This window comes from Ciconia boyciana, chromosome 4, assembly GCF_034638445.1.
Source record: "Ciconia boyciana chromosome 4, ASM3463844v1, whole genome shotgun sequence".
In the NCBI taxonomy this organism is placed as follows: Eukaryota; Metazoa; Chordata; class Aves; order Ciconiiformes; family Ciconiidae; genus Ciconia; species Ciconia boyciana.
The window spans coordinates 62253839-62272024 of NC_132937.1; the positions used below are offsets into that span (position 1 = coordinate 62253839).

The 18186-nt window shown below is 39.1% G+C and overlaps 1 protein-coding gene across 4 annotated transcripts in view; it reads left to right on the forward strand.

Annotated features, from left to right (window-relative positions):
• The window catches only part of DAPK1 (death associated protein kinase 1), a 90220-nt gene that overhangs the window by 41038 nt on the left and 30996 nt on the right, over nt 1-18186 (forward strand). Inside the window, exons 4-11 of one of the 4 annotated variants that reach the window (XM_072859670.1) lie at nt 10468-10606; nt 12379-12508; nt 12791-12839; nt 12985-13011; nt 13434-13586; nt 13756-13801; nt 15420-15509; nt 16810-16902. In XM_072859670.1, the coding sequence (XP_072715771.1) occupies nt 10468-10606; nt 12379-12508; nt 12791-12839; nt 12985-13011; nt 13434-13586; nt 13756-13801; nt 15420-15509; nt 16810-16902 (727 nt within the window). Of the gene's footprint in view, nt 1-10467; nt 10607-12378; nt 12509-12762; nt 12840-12984; nt 13012-13433; nt 13587-13755; nt 13802-15419; nt 15510-16809; nt 16903-18186 lie in introns of those variants that run through there. The other 3 variants (XM_072859672.1, XM_072859671.1, XM_072859673.1) reach the window with 3 other exon arrangements.

Consider the following 18186-nt stretch of genomic DNA (forward strand, 5'->3'; position numbering starts at 1 on the left):
CTGCTTTGTTATGTTAGAACATACTTTTACACTTCTAGTCCAGCGTGTAATGGTTTACTGTAATACTTGCTGTAGTCTGGGTTGTTTTTTCAGTTCCAGAAGTATACACTTGCATTAGTTTGTTGACTTTGGATAATTTAAGCAAGTATTTTTTTAAAAAAGCTAAATTACGATCCTGTATGAAGTAAAACTTCCTTATATTCCTGTCAGAGTATCTACTACTACTGGTTTTTGTTCAGAACTCTTTAAATGTGTCATGAATACACAGCAAAATTAGTGTGATGCTTTTTCCTCTCTCCACTTGATACTAGATCTCACATTCTTCTGTCCATAACCTTACTGTCTGTGTATCGCTGCTTCTGCAGTGCTTGCTTTCTGCTCTGTAATTGGTCCAGATGAAATCAGGCCAGTGTCTGGACTTGAAAGCTGTGAGGAAGACTCGGTAATCATGGGCAGTGGTAGGAGGAATGGGGCTGTTCTGCACCCCCACCCCCCCCCCCCATGGGTTAGGAGCTCTTTTGGCAGCAAGGCTGCTGTGTCTGTCTGTGTGTACCCGCTAATGTTCATTGAATGGAAGCAGATACTCCTTCTGACAATGTGTGTTAATATTTTGCAAGCTTGATAGTGTGAAGCTCAGCAAACTATTTGCATTGCAGTTTAGCTAATTGTTTTGCCTAGTTAACAATCCCCATATAGTTTCAGTTGGAGACTTTTTTTTTTTTCCACTTTTCCAAACTGCTGTGTGGTTCTTTCAAGTTGAAGAAGTGCTAGGTGGGGTATCACAAAGGTAACGCATTTATTAAGTTAGAGGGTCGAAGAGGAAAAGGTGACGTATTAGTGATCCCTTTGTAAACTGAGTATACTAATTGCTGTAATGTTTTGTAATTCTCAAAATCACTCTGATATTCTGTAAAGCTATTGAAAAGTCAAAAGATTGTCATTTTAGTGTCATGCTTAGACACTTAAATATGTAATCTCTTTCTCCTAATGTTCTAATATTCACATTTTGCTTAGGGACCTACTCACCCGGCTTTCTTTGTTCTTACAGAACAATTTCAAAGAAACAGAAATAAAGCCAAAAGCTCATAAAGTAACCTGTTTTGCTGTCCTCACAATCTATGCTAAGTGACCATTTTCCTGTTTGATTAGAACATGGTATTTTTCTTGGGACTTGTGTTCCTTTGACTACAACATGAGACAGTATACCACAATCAGACAGGATTTTGTGGAACTTAATTTTTCTAGAATTTAGAGAGAAACTAAAAATCAACATTCCAGCTATGTATGAGAAATTAATAACGAAACAAAAACCCGAAGAAACACTGATTTTGCATCAGTAAACAAGTGTAATAACGCAAGCAGTGATGAGGAAAAGTATCTCTGGTTTCTGTTCTTGGTAGAAGCTGCAGCCCACAGACGTCAAGCCACTGCAGCTGCCCTTTTGGTGGCTGCCAGCAGATGTTAATGTGCACAGTCTCAGGGCAGCAGCATTGGTTGTCTGTTTGCTATTGATTTTTACCTGCTGGTTCAGCAAGAGCTTTGCAGTATTGCATGCAGCCTCCCAAACATTTTTCTGCGTTATCAATCATCTGTTTCTCAGGTGAGTGACTGACTGTAGAAGTTTTCACTTCATTCCCTCACAGCAAATATTACGTCAGCCAGCAAAGTATTCAAGATGGTGGTTTGTATGCAGAAATATGTGGGCAGTTCATTAATTATTGCACGGCAAGGTCCTCACAACACTTAATGCAAAACAGAGCTGCATATCAAAAACTTTATCCACATAGGTGTTTGGAGGTTTTTCTCTCAACTACCTTATGTCAGGAAACTGACCTGCAAAAAAAAATTTACAAAACATTTAATTTCTGAAACTTTTAAAATCAGATGCTTCCTTAAAAGATTCAACAGTCACACACAAGCATGAGGTATCCTTGAAGAGCCTTACTTTATTACAGTCTTTTGGTATATTTAGAGAAATTGGGCATATTTTCATATTTCTAGATCTTACATAGTGGCAAGTGTCTCCTTGATTTGGAAGTAACCTTTGAAATGCCCGCTCTGTGGACTCTTTCATCATCTTACAAGGAATGCTGTGCATATTACATATGAACTGGAAGACGCTGTCTCTTCCTCATCTAACTTAAAACTGTAATAGGTTTTTTTCCTCCTATCACACAAATAATTGAATTAGTCAGAATTTTATAGTACTTTTTTCTATCCAGCTGCAACAACTAGTCTCTGTTATATGTTAGCAATACTAAGCTATTTCCAGTGAGCTCTGCTGAAGCCATCATTTTATCAGACTTCACAGACTAGAAAACACAGATGCCTCTGTTGCACAGTGATAATTATTTTCTTTCCTCAAGCACATTTTGCACCTACTTGGTTCCCCTTTTGCTGGCCTGCTGGGAACCTTGGATGCATAATCTCTGTCTCTTCTATTTTGTTTTTCCTTCCACTTTATTAGGTCTTCATTTAGACTGCAGTCCTACAAAATATATTCAGTGTGTGGTGCTTTGTAGAGCCTTGGTTATGGTTTCTGGGTGCAACTGGAAAGAATAAATACCCTTATCCTAAATTACATAGTTCCTTAGAATGCTCAAAAGTAAAGCAGATGGTCTTGCCTTTTAAAATAGCTCGATAGCAATAGCTGACTCTTCACTAGGAAGCTATGGATGGCGTTAGGTATTCATACTTTTCTCTGCAAAAAACATACCTTCATTTCTGAATTAGAAATCTTAATTTAAGACCATTAGCTCTTGTAGCATAGTTCTGAGTGATTAATATCTGTTTTCAAAATTCAAAAAAGGAGAAGAAAGCTTTGAAAGTCCTAGCTCAGAAAGAGAGGAATGACATTAACTTACAAGTGATTGTGCATTAAATACCTGGTTTTATGCTTTTTTTTAAAGTTAGTTCCTGTATACTTCCTTTAAAATTTAGTCCTGTGCATCCCACTGTCTCAGAAAGACTTGCCACCTTATTGGTACCTTCATAATATTAACCAAAACAGAACAGAGCAAGGAGAGGATGATAGATCCTTGTGTAAAAATTCTGATGATATCATGAGTTGCTCACTGAAGAGTAAATAAGAGCAAATAATGATGAACTCTTTTAAATTTGTCTTCTATCTTATTGGGGAGTTAATTTAACTTGTTACATTTATAATAGCTTGGCTTCCAGAGAAGCTTGAAGTCTGCACAGAGTTTCTTTTCTTTTTAGTTGTCTTTTGATAGGAATAGCTCAGAGGTTTTTGTTAATTTTACCTGTAAGTCATAAGAAAGTTGTTCTCGCATGGCCTCGTACAGAATTTTGAGAGGAGGATTGAATCTTTGGTGCTTACTGGGATGTAACAGCAGGTAAGCAAGCTCTGCACCACTAATTTGTAGATGCTGTGCTACCTTTTGACTTCAAAATCCTGAATCGTAGGCCCACAGATAGATGCACAGAGGACCTGTAGACAGGTAAGAATGAAGGCTTGACAGGGCTGAAAAGAAAGGAGCTAGAGGCAGTGTGATTCTGCAACGCACTGAGCGCATCTCAGAAGGAGAGCACTTGGCTTCTGGGCTCTGCAGTCCTTGAGCAAAATGCATGGCACTCTTGTATGCTAAACCTGAATGCTTTTCATACATTAAATTTGAATGTCTGAGGCAGGATCAAAATACTAAGGCACTCCACTGGGCCAAAGTGTTGGTAACCATGTGCGTTGCCCAGACTGAGCACTGAGGGAACTTCAGTGATGAAAACCTAAATACCAGCTGTGTTTGGGTGCAGGAAAGATTCACAGGAGTGTTCAGGTCTCTCTCTTAGTGGGACTTAACTGCTTAAATCTTAGTCTGGGTTTTGGTGCCTATGTTCTTCTGGCTGGCCATTCTCAGGCCAATGCTTCTTGTTCAATATAATTGAAGAATTTAGGCACACTAAAGAGAGGATTTCATGACAGTTGGTGTCTCTAATAGAAGCTGGACAAATGAAAATGACAAGGTAACATGCAGTAACCTTGGCAGTAACATGCCTTGATTTTTTTTTTTTCTGGTAGCTAGATAAAGAGAAAACTAAGTACAGTGTTGTTCAACGGGTAGGTAATGTAACAAGCTAGCAGCGCTGTTCTGTTCTTTCAAAATATTTGGTATTTTGTACTTTTGAGGGGTGGGTTGGTAACTGCACAATTCATAAAGGCTGTGAAATTAAGTGGATGTAAACCACCTTAACCTTAAATAAAACAGAAGTAGCAATATTTCAGTCTAGTCTTGGGCTTCTGTTTTGAAATAATGCAGGGAGTCATACAAGAGACATTTGACCACAGAATCCTTAGGGAAAACATTTCTTCTGCAAGTTGACAGAAGAAATTTTTGGATTAGAGAAGAATTCAGATAATTTATCAAATTGAATCTGCTTTAGAAAATGGAATAATGGTTCTGGAATTCTTCTTTGACTTTATACATTTTGTTGTTTTGAAATCTAAGCAAGGTAAATTAAACCTTGTAAGCTTCAAGTTACTACTTTAAGTTTCTTCAAATAAGGGGTTCGGGCTTAGGTTTTGGGGTTTGTTTGTGGTTTTTTAAGTCAATCAGAAATCCTTAGATAATCATTAATTATCATTTAGGTGCTATTACAATATGAGCAATGTGATCAACATGGCATGTGACTGAGTCATTATGAGGTGACCATGTTGACTTTGAAGGTTAATTGGTTCTAAGTTCCCTGTGAAGGTTCCCATAATGACTTCCTCTGAGATCTTGTGATCAGTTCCGTTTCATAGTTAAGAAAGCCTGGCAACTTGCAAAAGCACTATCTAGAAATCCTTTTTCCACAGGTGTGATGTATTTTCTTTCCCAGAGGGAGATAACATGGGTTGCAAACACATCTGTCAGCTTTTTTTCAGGAAGGCTGGGAAATGCTTTTGCCACTATTGCATTTCATAAGAAAGAATGCAGTTGACCCAAAGCTTTATTTTACTTGTGTCAGTTCAGGAAAGCTAGCACCTCTACCTAGAAATACCAAGGAATCAATACATATCGGCTTTGCTTTTAGTGAAAATGTTAATACAGAGTATTTCTAAAAATGTGTGCTTCACTGCTCGGAGGCAATATAAAATGTAGTCCTGTTGTGACAGTGAAAATAGATTTACTCAGCCCGTATGGATTTCTGTGTTATAACGTAGCCAATAATGTAACCTGTCCTTTAGAATTAAGATGCGACCTCCATCAGTCACAAATTTTTATTTTGTTGAGCAAAACATTTGAACAACCTATTACAGCTGCAAAATTGTGATTTAGTTTAAAGGTAAACAGAAAGGTTTTATACAAGAACATTAAAGAATTAATGCTTTAAAGGGAAACAGTATGTGAAGGTGAACATGGAGGCTTTGCAGCTGTAAAGGAATTTTGACTGTAATCAAGTTCCTCTGTTAATCTGAAGGGGTATGGGTTGTTGCCCATCAGTTACTTGCTGGCACTTTGGAGATCAGAGTTGCATTATGGCACAGATGAACTGCTCAGAAAGCTGTCTGGTAATTCCTACCAGCAAGCACAGAAATGGAACGGAGAGAAGCTCTGCACTTCCAGAGGATACTAGGTATAGATACTCCAAAGTGCTCTACAAGAAGAAACGCTAGTGCTTGGTGAACCTCTTGCCTCTGCTCCCTTCAGGAAGCAATCTGTATCCAGCTGGTGGCTGGCAGCAGTCTGTTAGACACTGGCTGCATGGGTCCCTCTGCAGAGCCCCAAAGGCAGGCTGGGAGTGAGCGTGCATGGCTCTGGAAACCCGCGCAATGATCTGGTTTCAGCCAGATTTCAACAAGGTGTTCGTGCACCAGCAACCCTAAAGCTAACTTAGAAACAAGGCTGAGGCATTGTAATTAAGGTGGAACCAGTGTACTTCTTGGGAGAAGCTGATATTCAAAAAGATCAGTCGTCTGATGTATGGAGTTGTCTGCCCCTTCTCCTTTAGATTAAGACTGCTTCTGTGCATGAGATGGGGTATGCACAGGTACATTGGTGGAATGGGGCTTTCTGCTTGGCTTGTAGCTCCACCTCTGAAGGTGACCATGGAATAGTAAAATGTGCGGGGTTTATTTACCATGGGACTATTATCCCAACTGAGGCACAGGGCTAGACTTGAAAACCCAACGGCATTTTAGGAGGTTTGTGAAGACTGCAGTAGCTTAAGTAGCCAGTATCTTTACTGGCTTGTTCTAACCCATTTCTTGATCTGTGATATCTGGAATTCCAGTTAAGATCATCTAGTGATTCTAGGTAAGTAATCTGGTTATGAAATCTGTGAAAGCAGACTCTGCTGACAGACCTGGGGGCACTATAATCCAGTGAATTAATTGTGGAAGTGAAACTTGTGAAGATTGTTGAGCGTGGACCTGTATTAACCCTCTATGACTTGCTTGAAGTAATTGCCTTGCAACGATCCCATGGTTTTCTGTATACCTGTGGTGGTACAGCTTAATATCAGACCTGCCAGAGGCAGCACGAAGGTAGGGAATAAGCAGTCTTCTGACGAGCATGAAGAGGAAGCTAAGAAACACAGCCTGCGTTACTGAGCTCCTGTGGGGACATGGGTTGGAGCCGCTCACATACAGGAAGGGCCCCTGGAGGCCGCCTGAAGCAAAGGGACCTTTCCGGGAAGCTGGGCTTTTCTGGGCTTCCAGGTCATCTTGCCTGTGCTAGTTTAACTTTTACTCATCGTTGCTATAAAACCCCGTTTCTCTCATGCCTTATGTCCCTGCCAGTAAAAGTAAGCAGCAGGAGAAGCTGGCTGGGCACTGTGCTTGCCAGCGATGGCAGCGCCCAAAGGGAGAACACGGGATACTGACCTCGCCCCCCACAGCTGAGGAGTTACCAACGGGAGAAGTTGCAATGGCCGGTTCTCTGAGGTGAGCCCTTGCAAGATCTCACCTTAGGCATTAAGGGTGAGGTGCATAACACGAAGGGGCACACTAAAATCCTGCAGACCAGAGGTACAGCTGCTTCTGGAACAAAGCTATGAGTGTGTTACATCCAGTCCCTCCTCACTCACCTACTCCATAAGTAAGGGCTGCCAAGTCACTTAGAGTGACAGTACTTAAGCATCTAGAGGAGCACACAACACTTTGGAAAAACCTACCACTTTTGCTAATTAACTTCCAATTTTAAGGGAGGGGGAAAATTGTAAATTTTTTTTAACCTGGTAGCTTCTCTGGACCTCAGTTTCAAGACTTGCAAGCACTAGGTATATTACCTGTGAAAAGCAGGTAACATTTTATTTCGCACTATTATAAGGCTGTCGTGGTTTAACCGCAGCTGGCAACTAAGCCCCACGCAGCCCCTCGTTCACTACCCCCTGGTGGGATGGGGGAGAGAATCGGAAGAGTAAAAGTGAGAAAACTCATGGGTCGGGATAAAAACAGTTTAATAGGTAAAGCAAAAGCCACGCATGCAAGCAAAGCAAAACAAGGAATCCATTCACTCCTTCCCATGGGCAGGCAGGAGTTCAGCCATCTCCAGGAAAGCAGGGCTCCATCACATGTAACGGTGACTTGGGAAGACAAACGCCATCACTCGGAACATCCCCCCCTTCCTCTTTCTTCCCCCAGCTTTAGATGCTGAGCATGACGCCATATGGTGTGGGATATCCCTTTGAGCAGTTGGGGTCAGCTGTCCCAGCCATGTCCCCTCCCAGCTCCTTGTGCACCCCCAGCCCACTCGCTGGTGGGGTGGGGTGAGGAGCAGAAGAGGCCTTGACTGTGTAAGCACTGCTCAGCAACAACTCAAACATCCCTGTATTATCAACACTGTTTTCAGCACAAATCCAAAACATAGCCCCATACTAGCTACTGTAAAGAAAATTAACTCTGTCCCAGCCAAAACCAGCACAAGAGCCTATGGTATAATCATAAAAGAAATGTCACTACAACTAACCTGTGGCAGGGACAGGAGGATAGTACTCAGCAGTGCTAGAGAAGAGCTATATGTGATCTCATGCAATTAGCTATTCACAAATGTGATATCTTTGAGATGCATAAAAACACATGTACATCAAACTTGTAATTTCATGTAGTCTAAACTTTCAGGGTATGAAATTGCACAAAATAGAATTATTGTGGATAAGAAGCAGCTGAAGATGAAGAGGCTCTTTGCATTTTATACAAATACAGTTGTGTTTCTTTGTTAGGTATCTCGAAAATAAGTAAACCTTGGGAATTAAATCTTTCTTTTGGATCTAAAAGGAACGTGTATAACCAATGCTGCTGTTCATAGATGACTAGTAGGTTCACAGAGACTGTGTATCTTTAAAATGCCAACAGGAATAAGAGCAAACTGTAACAGCCATAAAACATACCCATACCCGTGTGACACTGTCATAGTCTGTTTTAGACTGCAGAGTGGGCAGCACAGTGTTGCAAGTTGGCATTGCTGAAAACACATGCCCTGAGTGCTTCTGCTGCATTTGTGACAGCTGATGCATGCTTTAAGCATGAGCAGGCCCTTTCACTGTTTCACAGGGCAGATGATCCACATGAAAAGCAGACTGGATAACTCTGTGTTTGGTGCAGTCTTTCAGCCTCTTCCTCAGCTGAAGGTCCGGCTCCGCTGGCTCACTGAACTGTGTGACGATTAGCCCAGTGCCAAACCATACTGAGTGTGTGAAGGTGATGGGTTTCGCTGTGGCTGCTGCCATGGCTGCCCACAGCTGGGGAAGTAGCTGCAGTGAGCCTGCCTGCTCCGCGTGGCATGGCTGGGCTCCAGTTAACAGCCTCCCAGCAACTGCAGCAAACATCCACCTGGAAACATGTGGAAACAAGTTCCACGTGATGTGTAAGTCCCTTAGCCCAGTAACTGGAAATGAAGACAAATGCCAGCGCTGTGTCACCATCCAGGTTCTTGTTCATCACAAAGTGCTGCAGAGGTATGGACCTTAGCTGGAAAACCTTTTGCTATTTTTTCAGTCAGAAGCAAAGAATGAGAGAATATGCATGTGTATCCATTTGTAAGATGTTTCTGACCAGCTTCTGTAAAATAATGAATGCTGCTTAATCTTTAGGAATTTCATTTTAATGTCTCTGCAACAAAAAAAAAGATTATTAAAATGACCTCTCTTCCTTCCAGTCTATAATTCTTATATTTTATGGCACTTTGTTTCAATAATTGCTTTCATGCAGAAAATACTACAACACAAATAGTAACCAAAACAATACTCTCATTATCGTCTAGGCAGCTCAGTGAAAGCTCCAAGAACTCATTAAAATACACTTTTCATGCAATTTGCATTGCAATAATGCAGATTAAGTCTCTTGAAAAGTAGACATGATAAAGAAGTCAAATGTATTTCCAGAAATTTGCCCAGACTGTTTAGCTATTGTTATGTGTTAATCCCATTATTTGTCATAATCAAAATTTTAAATCGTGAACAGATTATTTTTTTCCCTACAGAAAGGCAACATAAATTAGGGTGTACTTTCTGAATTTTAATACCAATACAATGCAAAATACAGGGGATAATATGACCATCTCTGCGGTCTCTAAGATATTTCTAGGTAGTAATACTGCTTTTATGAACAGGAAAAACAGTTTGCCACGGTGGACGGTCATCTCCCTGTATGTCCTTAAACTGAAGGGAGATTGGTTGTTTTTTAACAATAGTTGTAGTTCATGTTTCCTGTTCACTTCAGTATCTCTTCTTCTGTTGACAATTATCATAATTCCTGCCAGACTGCTGACTGAGCTGAGAAAAGGGTCATCTTCAGCTTATTCCTCTCCCTCAAATGCAAAATCTAGATGTGTTTATGTACCCTCCTCACTTCTTACCTCTCTGCTTTCTGCCTGTGCAGCTGAAACACTTGCTGGAAATAGTCTTAAGGGCAGTAGTGGCTTTTCCTTGTAGGAAAGGTGGGGTAATGTTAGAGTACAAATCCAACATATATGCTGAATGTCGTACACTATTTCAAAGAATAGAATATATTTTCAAAGAGTTGAATTCTTCGAGGAGTTTAGAAACTGAATAGTAGGGCAGCTACCAGTAACTATTTCAAAGCAAGGTTTAAATTTTGTATTTTTCAGTGGAGGGGAGGGTGGAAATCTGATGTTTTACTGGTAGTATGAGACAATTTATGTTTTATTTTGTAGATGTGCTGTTACATTAGTATGTTTTGAGTATACTTACTTCACATTTAATTTTATTCTTTTAAATGTGCATACAGAGAGTAGGTGGGTTTTACTTCATTTAAATTTAGATACAGCCAACCATGTTTATTTGTTCATTTAAACCTTTTTGTTTGAATATAAGACTCTTTATTGTATTCTTTTCAGGGCGAGGAGGGGTAACTTTTGGGTATTGAATTAAGTAATTTTCATCTTTTTTTTATATTGACAACATATAAAGCATCTGGATCCTTTTCAAGGCTGGTCAGAGAATAGCTATGCTATAAGGAACCCGTTGGTTAAAGCAAGCTCATTAATAACTCTGCTTCTGCTCTCCAAGTGTTGCAGGTGGGGAGCTCTTCGACTTCTTAGCTGAGAAGGAATCTCTGACGGAGGAGGAAGCCACAGAATTTCTCAAACAGATCCTTAATGGTGTTCAGTATCTCCACTCTCTGCAGATTGCCCACTTTGATCTTAAGGTGTGTTGAGCAGATAAAAACTTCGACAACCGTAAGCAACATCCGTTAAAAGTCCTTTGTAACACCAGCCACAAATCTGCCATTGTGCAGATCCTGGCCATAGTTTTGTTTTGCTAGTTTATGTAGACAGGGGAAAGCTCAGCCATTGAAAAGAAATTACTGAACCATAAATAGTTCCCGTCTGTTTTTAATGTAAGATTCTTCATGGAAAATGGCAACTTCCGACAAAATTAAACCATTCTGAGGAAGCAATCTTGAAATAAAAATGATTATTATGATTTTATGGAATGGGATCTGGATTAAACAGTCTGAACAGGATATCTTTTATCCAACTTTTTTTTTTTGCTGTTTTATTCATTTCTATGTTCACGTGAACATTATATAGGTACTAAATTGAAACAGTACACAGTTTCAATTTAAGTACAAAGATTCTTGTGGAGCAGGCAGAGCAGTTAATTTCCTCTTCTCTTTTGCTTTTAGGGCTTTTTTGTTTTTTATAAAAAGTGTTGATTGCATCCTTTTGGTAATGAAAAGAGAGCTTTTGTATCTAAACTCAGTTATTGCTTTTTTAATGTTTCAATTTCAGAATGTTTTCCTCTGTAAGATTTTTTTTCAGAGGTAGGCAGCTTGAACATTCCCTGAAGTCTGCTGAAGTCGGCAGCTATGTCTATAGTAGGAAAAGGAGGCATAAGTATTATATTGCTATGCAGTTCTTAAAGGGGTGCTGTGTTCTGGGGATGAGGTAGGGAGGGGAATGGTTTTCAGAACAAGCATACCTTTTCCAGTCTCATCCTCATTACCTACAGTAATATATTTGGTCTTTGTATAACAATCAGCAAGAGAATAGAATTGTGAATCTAGTAAGAAATAAATTTCTTACGGTATGAAATGTAGATTTTTGCCAATGTGCTGGTAATAGAGCAAAGCATCCTTACACTGGATACCAAGAATATGTGAATTAAAGTATGCAGAACAATAGAAGTATGCAATAGAAATGTAGGGAGGGAAGGAAGAAAATTACATTTGCACATATCAGCCCCTGTAACTGGGGAATAGAGGTAAAAAAAGGGCGATGATGAAGAGCTGTCCTTAATGACTCCAGAAGTCTTTAACAATGTGAGCAGGATGGATGTAGCTCCAGGAACTATTCAGAGCATGCCAGCTTCTGGACATGACAGGATATGGACACTAAATAGCTGGTTCTGTATGCTAGTTAAAGTGATGGAGTGCAAAAGCAGGCTTCTTGATGATAATCTTGACATTTTATCTTCTTTGTTCTGGTTTTGCAAATCTTTGTTGTAAAATAATCCAAAGTCCATATTTTAATATATAGCTAGAAAAGACATGAGAACCTGCTCCTTATCCTCTTTTGTATGTTGAGCCTTAAAATCTGGGAGCTGGACCACTCCTAAAGTTTCTCTTGGAGATCCAAGGGCAACAAGATATACCTCCCTGATTGCTTGTGCAGTATGAAAGAAACTTCTTTCAGGGCATAATGTTAACCAAGCCCAAATACTAGTTTATAGGACTTTGTTTCTTGCGAGCTCCCAGCAATGCTCAATGGCTGTAGCACAGGGCCTGTGGTCTTTACTGAAGACAGGGTGTTTCACTTCAGGTCAGTCCAACATGAAAACTGCAACTGTTGTATCTACAGTCTTGGCCCTGTGGACATCATAGCACTCTGTCATCAACAAAAAATTCTAACTTACTGTAGTTAATTTTTAGTATATGTTAGATAGTAATTTTTCTCTCTCCCTTCCTCCTTCTCAAAGCCTGAAAACATAATGTTGTTGGACAGGAATGTACCAAAGCCTCGAATCAAGATTATTGACTTTGGTTTAGCACACAAAATTGACTTTGGAAATGAATTCAAAAATATCTTCGGAACGCCAGAGTTTGTTGGTGAGAAAACTGTTGTTTCTTCAAACTATTCTTTCTCAGTCTGTGAAACAGTATATGTGACTTAGCTTGGTTTGGCTGAATTACAGATTATGTAATTTGTGTGTAATTCATGACATATTGAAATTTAAATAAGCAATTTGTAGCATTCAGCTCCAACTTAGACTTGCATTAAGGTGTTTCTGTCTATAAGTATCTTAGCTTATTATCTCTGACATATATAGGCTCAGAGTGACATAGATCTGTTCTTTGACTAGGTACTGATCTTCCTGCTTTCTCCTTTAGCTCCTGAAATAGTAAATTATGAGCCTCTTGGTCTTGAAGCAGATATGTGGTAAGTTATTGGATCTTACTTGAAATAAATATCTCATGATTATTCTTATGTTCTAACCTTTTTTTTTTCTCTCCTCTCTCCCTCCATCTGTTTCTCTCCCCTCTCCCTCATCCTTTCTTCTGCCCCCCCCCTTCCTTCACTCCAGGAGCATTGGTGTAATAACTTACATTCTGTAAGTACCAAAATCTATGGGTGGTTCTTGCAAATGCTGGTTTTTTAAATTCTGATTCTATCTTCTGGGGTTTTGGTGGTGTCTATACAAGTCAAACCATTTTGATTGCACATCATGATTCAAGTTGAATGATCATAAAAGCAATAGTATAATTACTGAAAGAATGGCCATTAATCAGCAATGAGATAGCATGGGAAGCTGTCTTCAAATCTGTAGGTGGTTTTCCCCAGCAGCTTTATCTTAATCAATATTCTCTGAAATTACAGCAAAGCTTTTTGCCCTGCTAGATCACATCTTCCTGAAAGTACATTTGCAGTCTTAAAGCAGAAAAAATGTTCACTTTCTGCTGTTATTTGATCTCAGAGGGTTGAAACAGCAATGTTACAACATGTAATGAGTGGAATGTTCTGTCTTTCTTGCAGTCTAAGTGGTGCATCACCATTTCTTGGAGAAACCAAACAGGAAACATTAGCAAATGTGTCTGCTGTGAATTATGAATTTGAAGAAGAGTTCTTCAGTAATACCAGTGCCCTAGCTAAAGATTTTATACGAAGACTTCTAGTTAAGGATCCAAAGTGAGTTGTTTCTCTTGTGTATGCACTGTTGCAGCTTATGTCCCTAGTATTTCAAATTACATGATGTTTTGAGATGTTAGTTTCATAAACTAATAGTTTAATAAACTAGTTTAATAGCAGTATGTGTTTTTTACTATCTGAAACAGTTCTATCTTTTATTCTGTTAAAGGAAGAGAATGACTATTCAAGATAGTTTGCTGCATCCTTGGATCAAGGTTAGCATGTAATTCAGTCTGTTGTCCTGTTTTTAATCATTCTTCATTTCATACTTCACTTTCACTTTTCAAGTTCTTTAACAAGGAAAACTGGCATAATCTTTCAATATAACTTACTGTTTTGGAAATCTGTCTGTATGAAAACTATATGTGCAGAATGTGGACTTCATTAACATACCCTCTGTATAAGTTAGCGATAGGGAGTAGCCCGCTATTGAGATTAAAATCATGCTCAGGCAGAGAAGCTAATCTTCAGGGAGCATTGCACTGACAAAGATACATTCTCTGAATCCAGTTCAATTTCCTCTCACATTTTTAATCTTCGAATCTTCTTATTTAGACTGGGGGAAAAAGGGTCATCTCTCTTCTGTCCTTCCTCTTTAGACTGAAGAAAGTGGTTGATGCGGGTCGGTGGTCCACTACTTTGTGTTCCACAGCGTTTGGTTTGGATCAAGCTGTTGGGTCCTACTAGGTTGAGAGGGAGAAAATGGGACCTATCATTCTTTTTAATGTGTGTAGTAACACTGGCTACTTAATTTTTTCAATTCCATATCGTATTCTGATTGTGAGTAGTAAACCTCTTCAGTGCCATTGATTTCCTAGGTCTTGGGGATGCAAAGTGGGTATTTGACCCCATTCCACTTCCCAGACAACCAGTTAGCAGAATATTTATCTGTGCCGCAGCTGCTCCAGTTCATAGTTCAGCATCCTAGGGCAGACATTTCTACACCAGTATGCCAAACTACAGATTTGACTGTGCTTTGCTGACTTTTTTGGTGGGGTAATCTTAAACAGTTGAAACATGTTGAACATGTTGAAACAATCTTTTAAACTGCTGAAGCAAGCATTGTCCAAGTTTGTTTCTCAGGGACCAGGGTCTCCAGTCCTGCGACAAGACATGTTGTTTTGTCCCCTGTTAGTTCCTTTATATCTCAACTTTCTGGGCATTCTCCCCCCACCCCACTGGTCATATCCTCTTTTCCCCCTTCCTATCACTACCTTTACCTGCATTTCTCCATAAAAATGACTTTAAGTGTGGGATCATATAATGCAAAATTTGGTATACTCCACTGGTAGCTGGTGCTTAGTATTAGCCTATGAGAAGGTTCAAAGGGTGCAGCCTTAGAGCTTGCTGCACAGATAGGTGGGGTGTGATTTTTTGGGGCTCCCAGCAGCATCCAGCTGATTACACTGGGACTGGAACAAAGTTTGACTGCATTTAAAACCAGCTGGGAAATCTTCCCAGAAGACAAGATTTATGTAGGAGATGATATCCGATGCCTCCATTACAGAGGGAGGTGAAGGATAAAGCTGAATGTTCTGTTGACTGTTGGCTTTTTTTGTTTAAAAGGAAAAACAAATTTTAGTATTGCATGAAATACTCTTAGGCCTGGATTTCCTTTATGGTATTTTCTCAAGAAATTCCATCTGCATGCCCCACTAGGCTGTGGATGTTAAAATGATGTGCTTACAATTACTTTATTATTACAGTATTATTATAATGTAAGTGGAAGTCATCATTGAAGCACAGTCTTACATACAGGAATGTGCTTTATTAAAGTTCTGGTTGTAACTGTGCGATGTTTTACAACAGCTTTATTTTCCTTATTGTGCATAGCCTAAAGACACCCAGCAAGCACTTAGTAGAAAAGCATCTGCAGTGAATATGGAGAAATTCAAAAAGTTCGCAGCACGACGAAAATGGAAAGTAAGTCATTCAATAAATCTTCAAAATGTTGGTGACGTACAAATGCAGTAGTCTTACCTGCTCCAGGGAAACATCAGTGTCTTTAAGAGTGGAGAAGAAGGAAGAAGAAACCCGTTCCTCTGTCACTTGGAATGAATTAGATGCTTGAGTATGGTGGTATGGGAGAAGACTTCTTTGTTAATGATCTGCATACAAATGCTAGTGTGTGGATTGTTTGTTTTATCCATCTAGCTGTATGCTGTCGTCATCTGTCTTGGTAATGTTTTCAGAGAAGAGGCACTTCTAAGTGTAGGTACACATTTTTGTGACAGTAATCCCAGTAAATCAAATATCCCTTAAGCAGGCCTCACAGAATTAATTATTCCAGTAGTTATGCCAACACTCAACAGAGTAGGAAGGAAAAAAACGAGTCTCTTTTGCAAAGGATTTTTGGTCTGAGACTGCCAACCTGTTTAGAAGGTTGGCATCACTTAATCTTTCCAGAAGTGGGGCAAGGTATTAGCTGAAAGTGTTGATCTGCGCAAGGAGCAGTTCATCAAGACAGTTGTCCATCCTCCTTCAGCATGCACATTGGGGAATTCACACTGATACTAAGCAAGGGCAGGACTGTTGCATGAGACATCTGTTTATCGTGAGGAGAGATGAGACATGAGACAACAGAGGTTGCTATTATGAGAAAAGGAGTTTTATTCATGGTCACAGAGGCCAAGAACTAGGGTGATTTTGCTAAGCTACAGACCAATGGGGCAAAATATGCAGTTACGCAGTACCATTTTTTTGCCACAGTTTAGTGTCTGTGTTAGGTGAACATCTATGGTATTTATAAAATTTAAGTACTAGTCTGTTGCCCTAGAAGGAAATGGTGGGTCTAAGAATATCTTAAACTGTTTTGTAATATGGCTTTTAAAGGAATGCTGTTAGCTAATTTGCACTCAGTTTAGGTTTTCTCTGTCTACATACTTTAAAATATGTACATTTAGATGTTTTTAGTGTGAACAAGAGGATGTAATACAAATCTGTTTTGCTTTGTATTTGAACAGCTTGGTGACATAGTAGCAATCCAAAAATATTATGTGGCTTTGTTTAGTGCATATGAATAGCCTATTTAGGTGATAAATGTCAAAAGAAATTGAAGGTTCAAATGCAATATAAAAAGGAGATGGGGGATGTTGAAGTCAAATTCCAGTTTGTTTTGCTAATATGACAGTATTCCTTTAAAATCTCTGCAATAGCATTTTATCACAAGTATTCTGTTTTGATTTTTTTTACATATAGCTTTTTTTTTCTTATTTTTAAAAAGCAATCAGTGCGCTTAATATCCTTGTGCCAAAGATTATCAAGATCTTTCTTGTCCAGAAGTAACATGAGTGTCGCTAGGAGTGATGATACTCTGGTAAGTGTGTACTTACATGCTTAGAATGCTTTACTGCATCTGAAACTTAAGATTTTCTGAAATTATTCTAACAGAAATATCTGCATAATTAATTAATCTCATATGTAGGAAGAAATCCATTCTAAGGCTACAGAGGTCAGTTATCCATAGTCTGATCTTCTGCATGAGACAAACATTGAAATTTAATTTATTAATTACCATGGTGGGGCTGATAGCTAGTGCTAGAAGTTCATCTATCTTGGTTTTGAAGTTTGATTCAGGAGGATTTTTTGTACTGTAGCAATTATAATGTGAAAAAGTTGCATCTGAATTTTTCATGGCACTGTGTAGAGTAACATAATATTGCAATTTTTTAGCACATTATTCAAAATCATTGAGAACCTCTTAGATCTAATGAATGCTAGACAGCAGTATCACAATAAGCAGTTATTTAAGGAGGAAATTTTAAAGTTGGCCAGTATTCAGTTTGTGGTATTATATACATCTACTAGATTTAAGTAGTCAGGAGCAATTGCTGTATGCTTTGTAATTACAAATGCTTGTAAATCCAAAAGCATTCTTATTTAACTTACTCTCCAGGTTTTAATACACACTTCACAAATTCCCTGTGATCAGCAAAGTATGTATGTTAATGTGTTTAGAGCTGGGTAACCTTATCTTTTCTGTGCATTGATAGGATCAAACTTCAAAAACTCTGCAAAGCCCTTTTTATCCATATTATCTTCCCTGTGTCCCTCCGCGCTCTTGTTTCCACTTTTCATCCTCTTATCTTTCTGCTTCCATGCTTTTTGTTGTCTTGGTCTTGCCCTCCTTTCCCTGTCTCCCCCACCTCAGCTGTCAGTATGCCTTTTAATGCTGGATCAGCATTTCACACCTGTGTTGCAGCAGAAAGGATTGTAGCCTAATGTTAGTGTTCTAAAAAATCTGAAACCTCAGGAGAGAGGAGGTAAGAGTGATCCAAATATTGGGCTCAGTGAATTTCAGTTCTTTGATATTTTAGTACATGGGAGAAAAATAGCGTTACACCTGCAGAGGTATCTAGGTTCATTACTTATGTTCTAGATTTTTAACTGGTCCATTTGTATAGATGAAAGCTTGGTCCAAAGTACCTCGCCTGTGTCATATTCCTGGACAGTTCAAAACTTGATACTCCAGTTTGTATTTTTGTACCCCTTGGTTTTCACATATGTTCACATATATGCATGGAATTCATGCAAGTATTGCATCTGTTGAAAGTCCTAGGAGGAAAAAGAAAATACACCTAATGAGAGAAACCTGTTTGGA